This window comes from Toxorhynchites rutilus, chromosome 2 (assembly GCF_029784135.1).
Source record: "Toxorhynchites rutilus septentrionalis strain SRP chromosome 2, ASM2978413v1, whole genome shotgun sequence".
Lineage (NCBI taxonomy): Eukaryota > Metazoa > Arthropoda > Insecta > Diptera > Culicidae > Toxorhynchites > Toxorhynchites rutilus.
The window spans coordinates 150,047,269-150,068,106 of NC_073745.1; the positions used below are offsets into that span (position 1 = coordinate 150,047,269).

The 20,838-nt window shown below is 38.2% G+C and overlaps 1 protein-coding gene across 1 annotated transcript in view; it reads right to left on the minus strand.

Annotated features, from left to right (window-relative positions):
- LOC129770880 (uncharacterized) overlaps positions 1-20,838 on the minus strand; it is a 273,533-nt gene that overhangs the window by 203,704 nt on the left and 48,991 nt on the right. The window contains exon 3 of the mRNA XM_055774036.1: positions 98-310. Coding sequence (XP_055630011.1) covers positions 98-310 — 213 coding nt within the window. The remainder of the gene's footprint in view (positions 1-97; positions 311-20,838) is intronic.

Consider the following 20,838-nt stretch of genomic DNA (forward strand, 5'->3'; position numbering starts at 1 on the left):
TCACACAGAGCATTTGGTACGAATAACTAAACCAAAACCGGTAACACGAAAGCTACGAAAGCTTACGCTCCCGCCCGATGAAGCTTCGTTGACTTACCTTTCGCAGAAGGAAAATCGACTCCCTTTGGCATTGTCGAAATGGTTCCGTTCCGCTTCCTCCTCACAGTAGCTGCAGTTGCAAAACGAGTACTGCGAGCCGTACAAGCTCGAATCGGCATCGATGTCGGTAAAGTTGACGTCGGCTTCGAAAGCTTCCTCATCGTAGTTGCTCCTCGGGGCACCCGAATCCTCCGATGTGGCGGCACGCGATCTATTTAAGAGGAGGAAGAAAGACAGATAATGTTGGATTAGCGAAGTTTTATGCTGATTGTTTTCGCAAAGGTGTTTACGTCTGAATTTTTGTCGATGCTGACCACATAGAGTAGTGCGGGGTAAAGGTACGCACTTAACTGTTGTCGTGATTTTTGAAGATTTTGCTTGAATTTTCACCAGGAATTGTTTATATTGATATTGCAGCGAAATTAAGACAGATAGAATATGGATGTCAAAAATGGGTGGGTTGTATCTATGATATAACCGCAAAGTTGACGTGGGACTAGGTTAGCTTAGCAATCATTTGTTTGTATTGATTAAATTGTTGATTGAATGAAACAATTCCCGAATTCAATATATTTGCTTTGTGAGTAAACAGATTGAATAAATGCCATGTATGGTCAATTCATGCATTGTGATAGATTATGTTCATCGTAACAAGTAAATTTAATGACAGTCCTTTTTCGTTTGGTACGATGACTAGGACAAAATATGTGAACGGAAGAATTATCAAACGATTATTTCATTTTACATTCCCCTCTGAAGTTTGCATCTCTCAAGTGTACGTACTTCTCGAACATCGAATTTGTTTGATTTGATGAACTTCAGGTACTCAGTGAGTAGAAGATATAAAGGTATATCCAGTGAGTTCAATGAGTAGAAGATATGAAGGCATATCCTTCAATGCAATCTTGAATAACCGAGCCAAAGAATTGTGTACGTACTCGTTTTTGTAATCCGTGTTAGGAAAAAACTTTTCGGAGTGCAAAAAAAAAACATGTGGGTGCAGAAGTACCCCCGGCTTGCATGAATCAACAACTTCAACTTATACCGTGTTCAGGAAACATGTTCTAGCCTGCACAAAGGCAAGCGAGTACAAAAGTACTCGCAGTTTGCGAACCGATTTTCCCAGACACCTGGGTTTTGAAGTATGTGTTAGGAAAACACATTTCAGTCGGAACAAAAATACCCCCGACCTGCATGAATTTGCAATGCCAATTCCCCCAGACACCTTGGTTCTGAACTCTGTGTTGGGGAAACACATTTCAGTCGAAACAAAAATGATGCCGACTTGCATGAATTTGCAATGCCAATTTTACCACGCTCCTTGGATTTAAAGTCTGTGTTAGGGAAACACATTTCAGTCGGAACAAAAATACCCCCGACTTACATGTATTTGCAATGCTAATTTCCCCACGCTCTATGGATTAGAAATCTTTGTTAGGAAAACACATTTCAATCGGAACAAAAATAACCCCGACTTGCATGAATTTGCAATGCCAATTCCCCCAGGCACCTTGGTTCTGAAGTCTGTTCTGTTCTGTTCTTGTTTTTGAAGGGACTTTAACCCAAAGGTCATTCGTCCCTTCTGAAGTCTGTGTTGGGGAAACACATTTTAGTCGAAACAAAAATGCTCCCGACTTGCATGAATTTGCAATGCCAATTTCCCCACCCTCCATGGATTTGAAATCTGTGTTAGGGAAACACATTTCAGTCGGAACAAAAATACCCCCGACTTGCATGAATTTGCAATGCCAATATCTCCAACACTGTTTGGTTTTGAAGTCTGTGTTAGGGGACACATTTCGGTGAGAACAAAAATCCCCACACTTTCAGTAAATACTGCCGATTTCCGATGCCGATTACCCCAAGGCTGCTTGGTTATGGCTGTGTTGGGGAAACTGTAAATCGGGCCAATAAAAACAAAGTAGTTAGGGCGTTTAGATAACGCTTAACATTTTACAGTCATTCAATTGTTTATCTAATGATAAATAACAATTTATTAATTGCGATAGATGCGTAGAATTCTTCCCTATCAATTGATGCAAACATCTTTCCGATACAGTAAGAAATGTTCGAGTTATAAGCATGTGGAATTTTTCATTTTTCCTGCATGTTCTGCGTTTAGGTTTTCATTTTACCCCCCAATATACTCCGGTTTGACGTAGTCCCACGTCAAAAACAAATTGTAGAGCGGTTAGAGAGCTTTAATTTGATTGATAGAAACAATCAAGTTTAGTATGAGTTTTAGGGGTAAAATTAATAATAATACATTAAAAATGATTAACTTTTGAATGTTTACTTCCAAAAATGTTATTTTATTCCACTAATTTAGATGTTCCTCTACTACATCTTGTACTTAATTTTCTTTCTAATCTTTCAAATAGAAGAAACAGAATCGTCTTGCGTAGAGTACTTTTTAATGTAGAGCCAGTTTAAGGCAACAGAGTACGAAACAAACAAAAATGTTCTATAACTCGGTCATTGTTGAAATTCGAACACATGCGTAGAAGGATTATTTTCATCAAATATGATAGTCTATCACTTCCTGAAAGATTCTAGTGAATTTCTTTTTTCATGTGAGAATGGTATTTTCTGATTTCAAGGGGATGAATCAAAAATTAAATTCTTCAATAAACGAAACATGTATGCATAAAAAAACAAATATTTTTTTTTTACTTTTATGTACAGGATTTGATTATATACAGTGAAAAGAAATCCGAGACTGTATATAATCGAGTCCGCCCTGTATTACCTTCGAAACGTAGTACAAGAATTTCTAGAATTTTGTTTATAGTTGGATAAACCCCCTTCTAAATACAAAATGACAAATGCGAACTATTGCTCCACAGTGGGGCCAAAAATGCGCACCGTACGGGGCTAAAGTGCGCACTCATTAAATTGAACTTCTGAGATAACTTGTAACAAAAATGAATGCTATATTATTACCAGCGGGAGAAAAAGTGTGTAGCAACCATCCAGTGAGGAGGAGGGTGGTATTGTATGATCTTTTATGGTTGAAGAAGGGTGGGTGTTATGGTCGAACATAATTTTGTTATGTGCTGATTGATTCTCAGCACCCAGAAATATGATAACGGGCCATCCATATGCCACGTGGAAATTTTTGGGAGGGAGGAGACTGGCAATATAAGTCCTCCCGTAAGGGATCACCATCAGGATCATCAAAATTGAACTTATTTCGTCGCTAAAGATAACCTAGCAAAGTTAAAAAAAAAATGCTTTCTTACTTTGAAGAACTTTTCGTTATGGTATATAGCAAAATGTATTCTATTGGAAACATTCTTTGCCATAACATACCATGTACTACTGTTAATTCATATGAGCTTTGGCCAAACTCAGACGTCTTCCGATGTGAAGAGTTGCCTTTTTTAGCCTTCTTCATGTAAGGACTTTTTACCAAAACTTGATGAATTGTCTCCCGGGAAGTTTTCATAAGCGATTTTGAGGTATTCGAAGCTGTTCTTGCTATTTCCCGTTTAGGCCGCGGTGACAATGCTTGCAGCTTCTTGCTGTTCTCCGCATCATAATGGATCAGGTCAACGAATTCCAAGAGTCCCTATAGTTGGTTTTCATTGTCTTCGAAAAAGCTTTTGTAATGTCCGGCATACTGTAAAGCGAATTGATTTTTACTACTTTTTTTTTATCAAAAAAGAGTTTTTGTGAACTCAGGGAACTTATTGGTAACATTTTCCAATCGATCATTCAATTTCCATGAATTCGAGCATTGGTTCCGCGTTGAAGATGGCGTCAAAGTACAAGTGCTTCATTGGGAATTTCGTCGAGAGGGGTCTACTAAGTGCTTTTGATGGTGATTTGCACTCCAAACATATTTCGTGCTAAACGTGCATCCCTTTAGCAGAAAAAGAGGCTCAAAATACGGTTGGCAACACTTTTAACTTCTCTAAGTTGGAGGAAATTTCCGAAGCTTCAGAATGAACAAGTTATTACCACATGAGAAATGAAAAACGCAGAGAATGCTGTGTATTGTTTCCGGGTTAAAGGTGGCGTATTCCAAGCCGTATATAATGAAGGTGTTTTCCTGAGGTGAAAGCTGTGTTCTTCGTCGAAAACTGAAGATGAAAGTTTGCTCCGCAACGCTTGTCCTCGACGGCAATAATTTTGTAGTCCTACGTTAAAAATGCGGTCGAGCCTCGGGCACCAACCTTCTAATTTTTTTAAATCTTGTTGCAACTTTTCAAAATCGCCATTCTCATTTTTAAATGCCCATTTTAATTACGACTGATTTTCATAAGGGCGTATCCAATATAATTAACTTTTTTTCGAGAAAATCAGTACTCGAAATTGTTGGGAAGCCAATTAACTATTTTGAAAAATATAACATTTAAAATGCAATGTTCAAAAATTGAGTTCGAAATTAAAAATAATACATAACTCAAAACATGTCACCATGTAATTTTTCCAAAATAATCCATTGATTTTCCAACAACTTTGCCACACATCATATTTTAAGCAGACGTGTGGATTCCGAGTTATGATTTTAGAAATGATCTTATATGGCCTTATAAAAAATCAGTTGTAAATAAAATTGGTCATCTGATAATGAAAATAATGATTTTGGTACCTGCCACCATACGTACAAACACTAGAAAAATTGGAGAGTATCGGGACAACGGCCGGATGATTTAGCATGGAATTGCTCTTTAATCGGTTAGCTTCACGAATTCTTACACTCTAAAAATTCATTTTCCATCTCTGTAAACATCTGCACCTTCCGATATGCAACTGACACGAATTCTCTGTTACATATTTTTATCTCATAAATTACTTATAAATTATTGCATAAATTAACTTATTCAATCATTGTCCACTTATCAAACAAAATATGCTCATCTATTTGAACTTTTTTTTAATAATGCTACTTTGAACATCTGACCATTTAGGAATGAACTTTAATACAATCCATATTCTGTTATGTTTCTTCTAGACTAGCTTTCCATTATTCAATATATTCCAACGCAGTATAAAAAAAATCACAATTTTAATAAATTTAGCATACTATGTTTAACCTGAATTAACTAGAGTTTTAAGAACAGTTTGCACCTCGCTAGTAGAAAATACTTCTCCCCTTCACGTTGAAGAATTTTAATAAATTGATCAAAAATAAAAACAACTTTAGCAACATTGTTTCTTCCAACAAAGCCGATTAATGTTTCAAAAGTCGCTATCCGATCTGTGGTAGAAATCAACCATTGCTTGCGGCACAGGTTTTCGAACAAATCGCGTAGCACAACAAAATATGATTTTTTCTCCTTTTACTCAAATACGGTACAGATTGATAAAGACGTGACAATAAAAAATGATCCAAAAACGGTACGTTTGGTCAGCCTATGCATAACGGAGCCTTATCCGACCCGATCAGGATTGTCGCCGGAGTGAGGCAAGGATTTGTACTTCACCGCTACTGTCCCTCATCGTAATGGACGAGATCATGGTGGGAGTAATTAAAGGGTGTGTCACATCAAATTGCATCACGGAAAAAACGCTGTAGAAATTCGCCCAGTAGACCGATCCTTTTGAAAATTTTAGACAGTAAAATAAAAAACTATTAAACAACTTTTGGCATTTTCTTTTTATTCATACTTCGAGCCCAAGCCCGTATGCTCGCACCTTCCTCTTTACCCCGTCCATAAGGTTCTGTACAACGTCAGGTTGTAGTTTTTTTTTAACAGAAATCCATTTTCTCTTGAAGTCCGCCTCCGATTTGACAACTTTTGGGTTCTTCCGGAGGGCCTGCTTCATAATCGCCCAATATTTCTCTATTGGGCGAAGTTCCGGCGCGTTGGGCGGGTTCATTTCCTTTGGCACGAAGGTGACCCCGTTGGCTTCGTACCACTCCAACACGTCCTTTGAATAGTGGCACGAAGCGAGATCCGGCCAGAAGATGGAAGATGGCTCGCGTCTTCCCCACCATGTTTCGCCTTTCGTCGCGGTTAGGAGTCTTCTGAACCTTGTATTTACGCAGGCCCTCCCGCTGCTTGGTCCGCTGGACGAATGAACTTGACAAATTCAGCTTATTGGCGACATCCCGGACCGGACCGGACCGAACTTCTCGGATCACGTCTAAACTGCTTAACTACGCGCTTGTGATCTTTTTCACTGACGGAGCATCCATTTTTGCCGTTCTTCACCTTCCGGTCGATGGTTAGGTTCTCGAAGTATCGTTTTAGTACTCTGCTGACCGTGTATTGGACGATTCCCAGCAGCTTACCGATGTCCCGATGTGACAACTCCGGATTCTCGAAATGAGTGCGCAGGATTAATTCACGACGCTCTTTTTCGTTCGACGACATTTTTCCAAATTTACGAAAAATTGACAGTGAAGCATGGCCGACGTGATCTATATACTTTTATCTGATTATAAGCGAAAGCTGAGGATATAATTCCTAAAAATTAAATTTCTACAGCGTCTTTTCCGTGATGCAATTTGATGTGACACACCCTTTAGTTACCATGGAGCATCTGAACGACCTCGAGCTGGCTGACGACGCTGCACTACTAGCACAACGGCGCACCGATATGCAGAGTAAGCTGAATGACCTTGTCGAACGCTCCTCAGCGGTAGGTCTCAAAAACAACGTCAACAAGACCAAATTCTTGGATGTAAACGTGGACAATCGCACCATCTTCACAGCAGCGGAGCAAGCAGTGAAGAACGTAGAAAGTTTTCATTGTCTTGGAGCTAAATAGCGTCGGGTGGTGGTATCAAGATCGACATAGGTGCACGGATCAAGAAGGCGAGGGCTGCTTTTGCGAGTTTACGGAATGTGTGGAAATCCAAACAGATTAGTTTTCGCGCCAAAATCCGAATCTTTAATTCGAACGTGAAATCCGTGCTGTTTTACGCCAGCGAGGCGTGGTGTGTATCAGCGGAGAACACTCAGAAGCTGAAGGTTGACGAAGTGATGCCTGCGGTACATAATTCATGGCCTCGCAACTGGATATCGAACGTCGAACTCCATCGTCGGTGTCACCAGAAGCCGATATCAACTAAGTTTCGAGAACGCAAGTGGAAGGCCGGACATCGCAGCAGAGGCAGATCCAGGGGCTCTCGGCGACTCAGCCTCAACTAGTAAATCGAGGAAATCGACGCGAATCTGACCTGAGCTCAGATCAGGGCTAAAGCGAGCAGCCGCCCAGGATGGAGATCTTTCACGTTGGCCGTCTGTACCATTAGGGGTGCGCAGGATTCATAAGTAAGTAATCGTACAAGCGAATTTTCGTGCGTACTCCGATCCAATGTCACCTCGGTCTTATCTCGGTCAGAGTGCTTCAATTAACGTGGAGCTCTCTTCTCTCGTCAAATAATTGAGCACTACTTGATGAGATCGTCCAATCTGACGAGCAATTTCTCTGATACCAACATTTCCTTAGTGAGATGCATCGATTTGTTCCTTTTCTCTCTCCGTGAGCACTTTTCCCTAACTGAAGTCACCTGATAATATAGAAGTTGGACAGAGTGTAGTATATAGATAGACCTTTAGTACTTTGAAGTTACTGTAACAAATTTTCATTCGTTTTTTCAAGATGTCGGTTTTACCCGCACTTCCAATAATGTTACCTCAAACCACAAATTTTTGTATTATATCAAAATTCAAGTTCAACTCGATAAATGATGATCAGATTCTGTAGAATAGTTAATATAGAGTCTTAGAGAGGTTTTGTTACGATTTGTAGTCAAAAAAATATGGGAGATCTCTAAATATGGGGAAATCCTTAGGGTGTCGGTTTTACCCCGATTATGTGCTTCACAATTGACCAGCAATGTTCACCGTACACCTGTTTGGTGGAAGTCGATCAATAGCGGCTTGCCAAGGCCGGCCAAAATAATCGATCCATCTCATGTTGCTTGGACTAAAACGTATATGAAGCAACCCATGAAAAACAGTCGATTTTGACCAGACTCTCTCCGATTTTGGTAGATAAAGTTACAACTACCCAAAATTAAAATTTTCATGACTATTCGACCAATTTTAATTGCGACTGATTTCTATTAAGGGCGTATCAAAAACTAGAGAGATTGAAAAATATAAAATCAATGGACTTTGTAGGGACAATAACATATTGAATCCAATTGTGAAAAAAAATACAATTTAATATTTAAACTTTCTACATCTAAATTATTAGAATGCTGTTTAAATTGAAAAGTGATGCCGTGTCGGACTTGAAGCGGTGATATGAGTTTCTCAAATTTCCATTTCAGTTATTTTATAACAAATTCTTTTGCTCATTGTGGCGCTCCTAGTGGACGGATTTGGAAACTTTTTTCACCCACGTGTCGGGAAATTCATTACCTTTCACCATGTATTTATGTCATAACACCAAACGATAGCATTTTGTAAACAACCGCCATGGAAGCCGAACGGAGAGATAAAATTGTGCACAGTTTTCTTGAAAATCCATTGTTGTCGGCATCTAAGCTAGCTAAACAGCTTAAAATGCCCAGAAATACCGTATGGCGTGTTATCAAGCAGTACAAGGAAACATTGACGACGGCTCGGAAGCCGCATTCGAAGCGTCGGAGTGGAACTGTTGACCGGAAACTGCGTGGGAAAGTCATCAAGGCCGTCAAGAGGAATCCCAATCTTTCAGACCGCGATTTGGCCAATAAGTTCCAGGCCGCTCACAGTACGGTGCGACGAATTCGTCTCCGGGAAGGAATAAGGTCATTCCGAGCCAGCAAACAGCCAAATCGGACGCTGAAGCAGAACAATGTGGCCAGAATCCGTGCTCGAAAGCTGTACGACCAAGTGCTGACCAAGTTCGACGGATGTATTCTGATGGACGATGAGACCTACGTGAAGGCGGACTTTGGGCAAATCCCAGGTCAAAAATTTTATTTGGCGACGGCTCGGGGGGATGTACCTGCAAAATTTAAGTTCGTGTTTGCGGATAAATTCGCCCGCAAGTACATGATTTGGCAGGGGATATGCAGTTGTGGACAGAAAACCAAAGTCTTTCTCACTGACAAGACAATGACATCAGAAGTCTACAAAAAAGAGTGCCTACAGAAACGGATTCTGCCGTTTATTCGTGCCCACGACCGTCCAGTAATGTTTTGGCCGGACCTCGCAAGCTGCCATTACAGCAAAACGGTTATGGAATGGTACGCAACGAACGGGGTCAGCGTAATACCGAAGGACCTCAACCCCCCAAACTGCCCCCAGTTCCGGCCGATAGAGAAATACTGGGCAATCACGAAGCGGAGGCTTAAGGCAAAGGGAAAACTTGTTAGGAACATGACTCAAATGAAGAACTGGTGGAATCAAATCGCCAAAACGGTGGACGAAAAGGGTGTGCGCCGCCTAATGTATTACGGGAAAAGTACGAGAATTTCTTCGAAACAGCAATGAATAATTTTTTTAATTTTTTTTTATGAAAGAGTAAAGAAAATGCTACATTTGTATGAAAAACAAATTATGAATTCGTTAATAAATGACTGAACTACACGCAATTTTTTGTGTTCCAATATTAAATGAAGCAGACTTTATACAGGAAAACCTGTTTTTGTGCGTTTTTTTTGCGGTATTTTTGTTGTGCGGTTTTCTGTTCTTGTGCGATTTTCGTGTATGATTTTTTTGTGCGGTATATGAAAAGAAGCATATTTGACGAAGTTATCGTCCATTTAATTTTTTTCGACAGGGAACTAAAAGGAAACAAAAGGAAATCGAACGGTGAACGGCGTGGACTTGAGTCATTTTCTTTGGGAAACTTTTTTTTATGCGGTTCCTATCTACCAGACAAAAAAAGGTCTTTTCAACTTGTGTACCGAACACGATTTTTTAAAACTACTATCTTTGCACATTTTATATGCGTTTTTTTGTGCGCTCCCTATCCCACGCACAAAAAAAGGTTTGCCTGAACATACTAAAAATAAAGCCCGTTTCAGTTACAATTTGGTCGCATTAAGTAGAACATTACTCAGCATAGAAATAACGTGAAAAAGGAATGATATGATTTTGTAGGATTTTTAATGAACTTTAAGGAGAAAATACATGAAAATTATTCGCCAGCTGTTCGGATGATTTTTCGAACTTTTCGTGTGATACCCCCCCATCATTTTCTGCACAGTACTGCTGGTAACCGTATTTGCTACAGGGTCTTTCAGATTAAACGCCCACGCAACAAATTTTAGTAACTTTTACAAAAGTGAACCGGTTTTTATTTTTGAAAAACGAAAATAAAGCTTATTTTAGGACATTTTCGATGTGACCACCCCTTTTTTTGATAACGCGTTTTGAACGGTGAACAACATTCTTCATGCACAACTCTAACATTACGACTTCGATGTTGTTGAAAATCCGAGTTATTTCTTCTTTAGGTTCCTCGAAATTTTGTGGCTTATTAACGTAGCAACGGTCCTTCACGTATCCTCAGAGGAAGTAATCGACGACGAGAAATGTTGAAATTCTTACCATAAGAGTACAAAGCTTCATTAAGGCTTCGGTTCTTGTAAACTCACGTTCTTGTAAATTGTACATCTTGACAATAAAAACCATCCGATCAGACTGAACGAACAGCCGAATGTTATCGTCCCGATGTGGGGAATTTTTCATTGTTTTCATCGACGGAGCGAAAAAAAATTATAAGGAGTTATTCGATTTTTTCGCGTGAGCGTTTAATCCATTTGAGCTGGTAGAATGCCAAGCGTAAAGGGGATGCTACGGGTAGGTTGATATTTGTTTACCCAGATAAATTTGCCCGTAAGTTGATGATTTGACAAGGGATTTGTAGTTGTGGGGAGAAGACGAAGGTTTTCATACAAGGGCAACAATGAATGGAAAAGTTTACAAGGAGGAATGTCTCCAGAACAGGATTTTGTCATTCATTCGATCACACAAAAGGTGAAGGTGAAGTTCTGGCCTGACTTGGGAAGCTGCCATTTTGGCCGGGATGTCGTTAAGTGGTATAAGGAGAACAAGATCGATTTCATTGAAAAAACTATCAATCCATTTGGTCCCATCGAGAGATATTGAGCAATTATCGAAGGCAACCTGAAGAAATTTGGCAGAACCATCAAAAAACCAGCTCAAATAGAAAAACAATTGAACAAGATAGAAAATACGGTTACCAGCAGTACTGTGCAGGAAATGATTTCTATGCTAAGAAATGTCCTATTTTAGCGACCAAATTATTCCTGAATAGGCTTTAGTAACCTATTCATAGAGGTTTTTGATATCAAATTCAATTATTATGTAAGTTTTCCAACAGTGTATTCAATATGTTTTTTTTTTTGTAGAAGGTCCATCAACTTTCCAACAAGTCAAAGATATTACAATACTCTTGTTATCAGTAACCTATTACCAATAAATGGACGAATTTTCAGTGTTACATCAATGTTACAAAAAAATATTTTTTCAGTGGTATTTTTATTACTATGCATCAGGCATGCATGATTAATCTTGTGATCGAAGATAATGCAATTAACAAGTTCCAAGCAATATCTTGTTTAACCCTCCTGTACTCGCGTGCAAAATCATAACACGTATACTCGCGCACGGTGTCACAGACCGAAAATTGAACTTCTCTGTAATGATGCCATTGTATATTTTTCAGGCTTTATTGGCATTTATTTGAAGAAGAGGGTATGATTGAATGAAAAAACTACAAAACATATGTTTTGTTCGTCTTTATTATGTTTTAATAGTCATCTAATTCAGCCTTCTCAAAATGGAGTAATTTTTATACTCCAACATAAATAACGGAATTCGAATTTTTCACTGTTATGATTTAAAAGTAAGCAACTGAATATAATTAATTGAAGTATAAGAAGAAGCTATAAAATAACATAAAAACGTATTAATCGATTGTGTTTCATTGGAGTAAGAATCAGAATATAGCATAACTGCATGCTCGAAACAAACATATTTTTTACATTTCATGCAGTTGTTGTGTTTTTTCGGGTCTTTTATCGAAGAGAAGAATGTATAACGACCTCTGTGTTCTTGGTAAACTAAGAATTAATGCCTTTTTTTAGATATAAGATATAAGCATAAAAAGATGATATAAAAGGATTTCTAGGAACTTCATTTTCTTTTTCTAGTTATCTTGTCGATATTGTCCATTATAAAAAATATCCCCGAAACTGTAACTGTTAAAAATAACCATAAGCTACCGATTAGTTTTTAGTTTACTGTTTACAATTCTTCCACAAGTGAAATTCTTTCAAAAGTGTGTATATACACTCGACAAAAAAAATTAGAGGAACAGAATGCGAAGTCGGAAATTTCAAGTGATTTTTGACATGTTGTATCTTCGTGAAAGATCAACGCATATCGATGAAAGGCGCATCATTTTGAAGCTACAACTTCAAAATGATGCGCCAAACTCATAAATACGAATGTTACGAATCGTTCGTTCAGAGAGTCGCGTAGGATTTTGTACTTCTGATACGATTGCGATTAAATGCTCCTCTAATTTACTCCAAACTTTGAAAAATCGGCTATAAAAAACGGCTAAACGTATCAATATGAAACGTTCACGGATGTTTAAGGAATACACTAGGCTAAAAATTTGCTTGCAAACATTAGAACTAACTGCGATATTTGCAGAACTACAGTGGATTTTGTAAAACACTATGAAAATTCTGTTTTTGGCACTTTTTTGAAATCGATGAAAAAGATTTTAAAAATTTTTTTTCGTCGAAGTAATAAATTATCCTTGTGCAGAATTTATTGGAGTTTTCAAAACTGCCTTTCGATTTGCGGTGCGATGGTTGTTTATTGAATTTTTCATCATCAAAGACGAAGGGGTAATTTTTCATTCAAACTTAAATATCTCTGTGTGGAAAGGTCCTACAGGAACGTTCTTGGAACCAAATAAAAGTTGATGGATAAAGTTAATTGAATTTTTTGTTCAGTTGGTGGGCAAAAAATTGGGTTAGTCCAGAATATTCTTGAAAAAATAAAGAGAAAACGATTTTTCATTTCTTCCCGATATTGTTGCCCACTTCACCTACACACACCAAGATAAAAATATGTACGTAAAATATTATAATACCTGAAAGTTGTAGCTTCAAAATAGTGCACATCCCATCGATATTCGTTGATTTTTCACGAAGATACAGCATGTCAAAAATCACTTGAATTTTCCGACTTCGCATTCTGTTTCTCTAATTTTTTGTCGAGTGTATATGACCATTATATTTAGCGAATAACTATACGAAAGTCAAACATTTATATTTTGCTTTTGAACGTATGAATCTAACGGAGAATATATCGATAAATTGTTAATATTAGGCTGTCAAAAAAGTCCTGCAGTATTTCCGCGAGGTGTCGTTGTGAGCGCGTAGTTCTAGTTGTATTCATTGTATCGAGTCATACTATAGCTTGTTGGAAAGGTATTTTTGCGCGCTATAATATAGTCCTTGACAGTGTTTTGTTTGGTTAAGTCGTTCGTGAGTTATAGCGTCGCAAATATGGAGCAAAATAAAGAGAAAATCCGACATATTTTACAGTACTACTATGACAAACGCAAAAATGCATCTCAAGCTGCCAATAAAATTTGTGCAGTTTATGGACCCGATACAGTTTCCATTTCCACCGCACAACGATGGTTTCAACGTTTTCGTTCTGGTGTAGAGGTCGTCGAAGATGCGCCACGCTCCGGAAGGCCTGTCGTCGAAAATTGCGACAAAATCGCTGAATTAGCCGAGAAAGACAGGCATAGTAGCAGCCGTAGCATCGGCCAAGAGCTGGGGATAAGTCATCAAACCGTTATTAACCATTTGAAGAAGCTTGGATTCACAAAGAAGCTCGATGTATGGGTGCCACACACGTTGACGCAAAAAAACATCTTTGACCGTATCGACGCATGTGAATCGCTGCTGAATCGCAACAAAATCGACCCGTTTCTGAAGCGGATGGTGACTGGCGATGAAAAGTGGGTCACTTACGACAACGTGAAGCTCAAACGGTCGTGGTCGAAGCCCGCTGAAGCGGCTCAGACGGTGGCCAAGCCCTCATTAACGGACAGGAAGGTTCTGCTGTGTGTTTGGTGGGATTGTCAAGGAATAATCTATTATGAGCTGCTTCCCTATGGCCAAACGCTCAATTCGGACCTGTACTGCCAACAACTGGACCGCTTGAAGGTAGCACTCATGAAGAAGAGGCCATCTTTGATAAACAGAGGCGGCATTGTCTTCCATCAGGACAACGCCAGGCGCCACACACTTCTTTGATGACGCGCCAGAAGCTCCGGGAGCTCGGATGGGAGGTTCTTTTGCATCCGCCGTATAGTCCGGACCTTGCACCAAGTGACTACCACCTGTTTTTGTCCATGGCGAACGAGCTAGGTAGTCAGAAGTTAAGGTGGGACCAGAATACCGCGCTATGCGTCGCGTTGTGACAATTGTGCTTTGACGCTTCATTTTAAATATGTGTGTTTCCATTTAGTCGAACACAATAATGCGTTGCGTCATTAACATCGTTGTACTAAACGCTAACATTTGTTCTAAACTGCTTGCGCCGAATTTGCGATGACAGTGGCATGGTGTCGACGTCTGGTGGAAACTTCAAATTAGGGCCATAATTTGGGTCCCAAACTCGTTAGTGTAATCTCTATCAGATTAGAAGACACGAAGCCGGTTTTTAAATTCTAAAATTTGATTGAAATTTTTCACATCATGTTATATGATTACTTGAAACACGTGTTTCTGACATTCATTCAACCATATGGCTAAACAATTTCAACATTGTTGCTGAATTTTTTTCAACATAATATAAAGTTGTCTTCATAAACAATTTTCGTATGAGACTTTTTCACCACCTGCAAACAAAAACGTTTTTCATTTAAATAGAATACTAGTTTGATATATAAAAGCTAATTTGCATTCATAATTTTAATTTTGAAAACTTGTTCATTCCGACTGAAAATCAGCTGTTTTTCACACTCCCCTAAACTAGTAAACGACGCTCAATGCCGCCAGCTCGGATATGTCAATGTGTTGTTTTTGAAAACATACAACTGATCCGTGGACACAACAAGAACATTATTTTCATACGAATTTTATTCTGTTTTTGTTTACATGAAAAGTGGAGACGCGAATGCTAGATTGTGACTGCAAATCAATAGACTGCGTCGGGCAAATGTTTTAGTACAAAACGCAAGCAATGACAGCTGATGAGAAGCAACGTACAACGCGGCATTCTGTTTCCACCTTTAGCCACAAAAGAGGCCTGTGAAAATTGGCTATCCGAGTTTTTTGCCAATAAGGAAACGAGCTTCTATAACAGGGGTATTATGAAGTTGGCATCTCGTTGGAAACAAGTCATCGAACAAAACGACGCATATTTGACTTAAAACAGATGATTGTAACTAATTTTATGAACAAATGAAAACTCAAAAAAAATACCGCAGGACTTTTTTGACAGCCTAATATACGGATCCGTTCAATCCAGTTACAAAAAGGACTGAAATCAAATAAGAATAATCCGGTAATGATCTTATGCATTATATTTAATAAATATTCCACATCACAAACATTAATTTATACATTTCATTCAACAATTTTCTAGAATATGAAAAAAGGCACTTGTCCAAAAAAGTTACTCCTATACTCGCGTCGGTGTTTATGACCGAAAATGTTAAAAAAGCGACACACGTCCCCTTTGTACCAACACATGCGATACGTTAAACGATGACGAACGACGAATAACGAAGCTAGAGAGAATTGCTAGGTCGTAGTGTTGATATTTTCTGAGAAATGAACGAATTATTGATTTCTCGGTCTGACAGACCAATGCGCGAGTATAGGGGTGTTAAAACCGCGGTTCCACTGAGGAAATTTTTAGGCGTAATTTTCAACAGTTACTGTTAGGCATTTACGCACGCTACCACAGTCCATCGAACCAATTCGATGCGACAGTCTAACAATTCTACATAATTGACGTTTGAAAAAAGAGGCTTCCTATTCGACAGCCGACTTAACGTTCTGTGTTTTCACAATCGTATCGCTCCTTTGATAATAGTGACCTACTTTTTAACTGCCATTATCGACATTTATCCATTCATTGTTATAATTCAGAACACAACGGTTCAATTTCATTTTCGGTATCTTTCGGCGTTTCCGATTCTGGTTCCGCTTGTTATCAGTAATCTGATTACGGAGCACAAACCCTGAATGGATTTGCTCCACTCGAGATATTCGAAAGAGAACGAAACGCTTTATAAGTTTGCTTTCATGTCGAACGGCTATCAGCACTTGCCAATTTACGGAATCAATTTAGCGTTATCTCTGCCATGCCGCACATATTCTTCTTATGATGCGAATTAAAAGTGCAACACACAGTAAATAAACCGTCGGCTTATGGTTTTTGTTTCTGTTATGTTGCACGAACATGGGAAATTAACCTTGAATGATATCAATTCTTTCCGCCAGGTTAATACAGATAACGACAAGGTGTTCGGATGGTGCTGCCATCTACAATTTCCGTTTCATGTTTGAGAATCATTGTTCCTCTAACATTCAACTGCGTGCTGTTGACAAATTGATTTATGAGTAGTCGTATGACATATTCGTTGCAATGTTATTACCATGTTGCTCTTAATAATTTCTTTGTTACAATTTGCCACAGCAATGTTACCTCTGAAAAGTCATTAATTTCAGTCACCTAATGGTCTATTCATCAGGAAACCGCAAAACATGCAACAAGATACGACGCCACAGGAAAGTGAAAACCTTCCGCGAACAGAGTAGTGATGCTGCGCGAAGGGAGATGATTTCCGCGGTAAAATGGTAGATTTTTCTCCTACCAGGTGAAAAGGAAATTGCTTCTTTTCGAACGGCGATTCGCTCACCAGCATCGTATGTTCACTTTCCAGTTTTGCGACTTCAAACGACTTCTTCGAAGTCAACTGGTTCATAAATCGGATCTTACAATCTCAAGGGTGGTGGATGGTGTGGTTAGATCTGGTGGCTTGTGTATTTTGTGCTGACCGATGCTTGAAATCGAATGAATAGCTTCGGGTCAGGGGACCGAACGTGGAAAGTGAAAACCACTATCGAATGGTTGGAATGGTGAGACTGGATATGGGAGCAACGAGAATACAAAATGTATAATACAATGGTAACCACTAAATGTGGTAATTACTTTCCCTCGTCTTGGCAGCTATTGAATTCGTTCATGATTCAATTTCCTACATTCTATTTTGCCTAAATTTGAAGAGAACCCCAAAGGCTCAATTTTCGTTATTGATGAATAAAAGACACATTCTAGCGTAACATGGAGAATACTTCATAGTGGAATTCGTTTGATTACATGTAAATGATTCATTTGCATTTCTCGTGACAACGAATTTATTAAACCAAAATTTGGGGTTTGATTACACTCAAGATTAACCGAAAGAAATTCATGACAATTTTTGTTTCAATTTGAGTTTATTTTGTAAACTAGAAAAATTCTCAATGTTTGGACTGTGATAGTTTTGAATGAAATGAGTATTGTTCGGAAACCAAGGTTCAATTTTCCGCAGATAATCGAATGTTGAACGGATGCGTACCGATTATCTTACCTGTTTCCAAATACTTGATTCCAGTCAGAAAACCAAAGCGTGGGTGCACCCATTTTACGATGAACGCGTGGTTACATCACACCTGCCGGTAGGTAAAATCAGCAAATATCACTGAGCAATGCTATAACTGGCATTCCACTTTCCTAGGTCTAACAGAAGTTGCATTCGCCGAGAGTCGATTGAAAGGGAAAGTTTCTTCTTCTGGCATGCCCTAGTTCGCGGTTTGTTTTTGCCAATTCGTTCAGTTTGCATGTTTGAATGAAGTTATGCACAGCTATTATGTGCAACTATTAAAATCTGTTTTAGCCAAATCTGCTTTTGTAATAGAATATTGTCGTGAAATAACAACATTCCCAAGGATTTTGCACAGTCGGCACGATTTTCTCTAAACTGTTAGTTCGTTCATGTGATCAACACATCCGCCAGTACAACGAGGAAATCTTAATATTGTAAAGTGGCCCTTTATCCAACATAGGGCTGCCATTTGATCTTCGATTATGATGCCTTAATTATGCTATCCAAACACCTTGATTTGTTTTATACTTCTCATCGTACTCATGCACGGTATACAATGGAGCTGTACGGCAGTCGGAAATTAATCCGTCTCCACCGAGTCGAGATCCAAAAACCGCTGAGTAGCCACTAAATCATTTTCACACCACAGTCAGTAGTGAGAGTGAAATCAATGGTAGAAATAATTTCATTGATGTGTTTTTTGCTCCGCAGGCGCAGTCGTCTGGATGATGCGAATATTTTGGCGGATCAGAGCTAACTTTCCAACCGGAGATCGATTAGGTGTGTAACTTAGTGAAACACCGCCCGTAATTGTGGTATTACCGCCCAGAGCTGATTAGCGTCCGATGTTGGCGGAAAATAGCAGTTCAATGCTCAGCAATTCATCACCTGCCCGAGGGGTCTTGTTAATCGTCGTTTCATATGATCCATCGTTGTTTTATGCAAACTACACATTATCGAACAAGCTTTCTCAATGTCAGATGCAGTGTGGTCGATGCGAAAGATAAGATGTTGTGGGAGAAGCGCTGGAAGGATGGTAGAAGATATTAATATACTAACGGAACTAATTGAATTATTCAGAGCACTAGTTGATATTTTTTAAATAAATAAATATTGTACGGGGTAACAAATCAAGTGTAGTGCGAATACGGAATTCATATGCGTACCAACTCGTCAAACAACGCCCTTTACATTGGTTTCGTTACAGTGTTTTGTATACAGTTTCAATGTTTCAGACTGTCAATGTCACTAATTCGGTTTTTGGCAGCATGTGAAATTTTGTCTACAAAATTCATCCAAAAATAACCGATATGTATTACCCCAGTGAATGACTTTTGCTTATTTCTATTGTCGGAATTCCAAAAGCTTCAAGGCTAGCGTCAGAACAAAAACAAAATTAAACATTTTTGTGCATTCAAGTAAAACACATTGGAATTCAATCTTATTCATCAGCGCACCGCTGCCGTTTACTATTCATGTATTGTATCGAACGAAGCTAAAAATTACATGATAGTGAGGGACGCGAAAGACGAGACAAGAAGATGAAGATGATTTTTTTTATAATATTTTTTTCCTTTCACCGAGAATACAAGGGACAGTTCTTGAATGATTAAAATTTTGAACTGGGTGTATGTGTGTGTTTGTGTTTGAATATGACTCCACTATCTATATACAGCCATTCCATGCCAAACCGATATAGTGTTTCTCAGATTGTCGTCAAAAGTGGTAGTTTTGTTCGTTATAGCAAATTATTAGACCCGTATTTTATTTATTTGTTTGTTAGGGTGACCATTTCCATTTTAGGGTGGTCCAAAAAATCCAATTTTTCGCATTATTTTTGCCGAAAATGACTTTTTCAAAAATTCATAACTTTTGAACCACTGTACCAATTCAGATGTACGACATATTCAATTAAAGCCAATTAGCTGTTGAAATTTGAAATTGTTTTTGAAATTTGAAATGTGTTTTCGTTATTTTTGATTGTATTTGTTTTTTATAGTTTTCATGGTCTCGGGACCAAAGGCGCTATATTTTTTATATTTTTTCTGGAAAGCTGAGAATTTTTCACATAGCATATCTCGAAACCAGGGAGGCGTTTTTTCGTTTTTGAGTTATTATTTTTCAAAGATAACCGATGGTCCGAAAAATCATTTTTTCCCATTTTCTCCACTACAAAAAAACATAACTTTTTATTTACTGGACCGATTCAGATGATCGACATATCAAATTAAAGCCAATAAGCTAGGCTTATTTGAACAAATATTACACACTAAATTGAAAGGGTTTTTGTTTTCGCAATTATTGATTATATTTGTTTTCTATAGCTTACATCGTTTCGGGACCAATAGCGCCATATTTTTTTTTCCTGAAAGCTGAGGTTTTTTCACATAATACATCCGAATACCAGAAAGGTGTTATTTTTCGTTTTTAAGTTATGATTTTTCAAAGTTAACATGTTTTCAGTCTTCGTTCAATATTTCTATGCGACTAGACTGGATGTATGTGACTATAATCCAATTAATGGGCAAGTGTGTTATTTTTTCTAGACTAGCTAGTAGGCTTTAATTTGATATATCGATCATCTGAATCGATCCAGTAGTTCAAAAGTAATAATTTTTTGAAAAAAGTCATTTTTGGGGAAAAAAAAAGGAGAAAAATGATTTTTTTAACCATCGGGTAACTTTGAAAAACCATAACTCAAAAACGAAAAAAACGCCTCCCTGGTTTCAAGATATGTTATGTGAAAAATCCTCAGCTTTACATAAAAAATATAAAAAAATATAGCGCCCTTGGTCCCGAGACCATGAAAACTATAAAAAACAAGTACAATCAATAATGGCAAGACCAAAACCTGAAATTTTTGCAAGCGTAGCATTTTTCCAAGAATGACTAGCTTATAAGCTTTAATTCGATATGTCGACCGTCTAAATCGGTTCAGTAGTTCACAAGTTATGATTTTTTCAAAAATTTCATTTTTGGAAAAAAGAGGAAAAGCCGATATTTTGGATCAGCATAAAATGAAAATGGGCATCCTAACAAAAAAAAATACGGGTCTAATGTTTCGCGATAAAGTCTCCGTCCGAAATGATTTTTCGGACCATCGGTTATCTTTGAAAAATAATAACTCAAAAACGAAAAAACGCCTCCCTGGTTTCGAGATATGCTATGTGAAAAATTCTC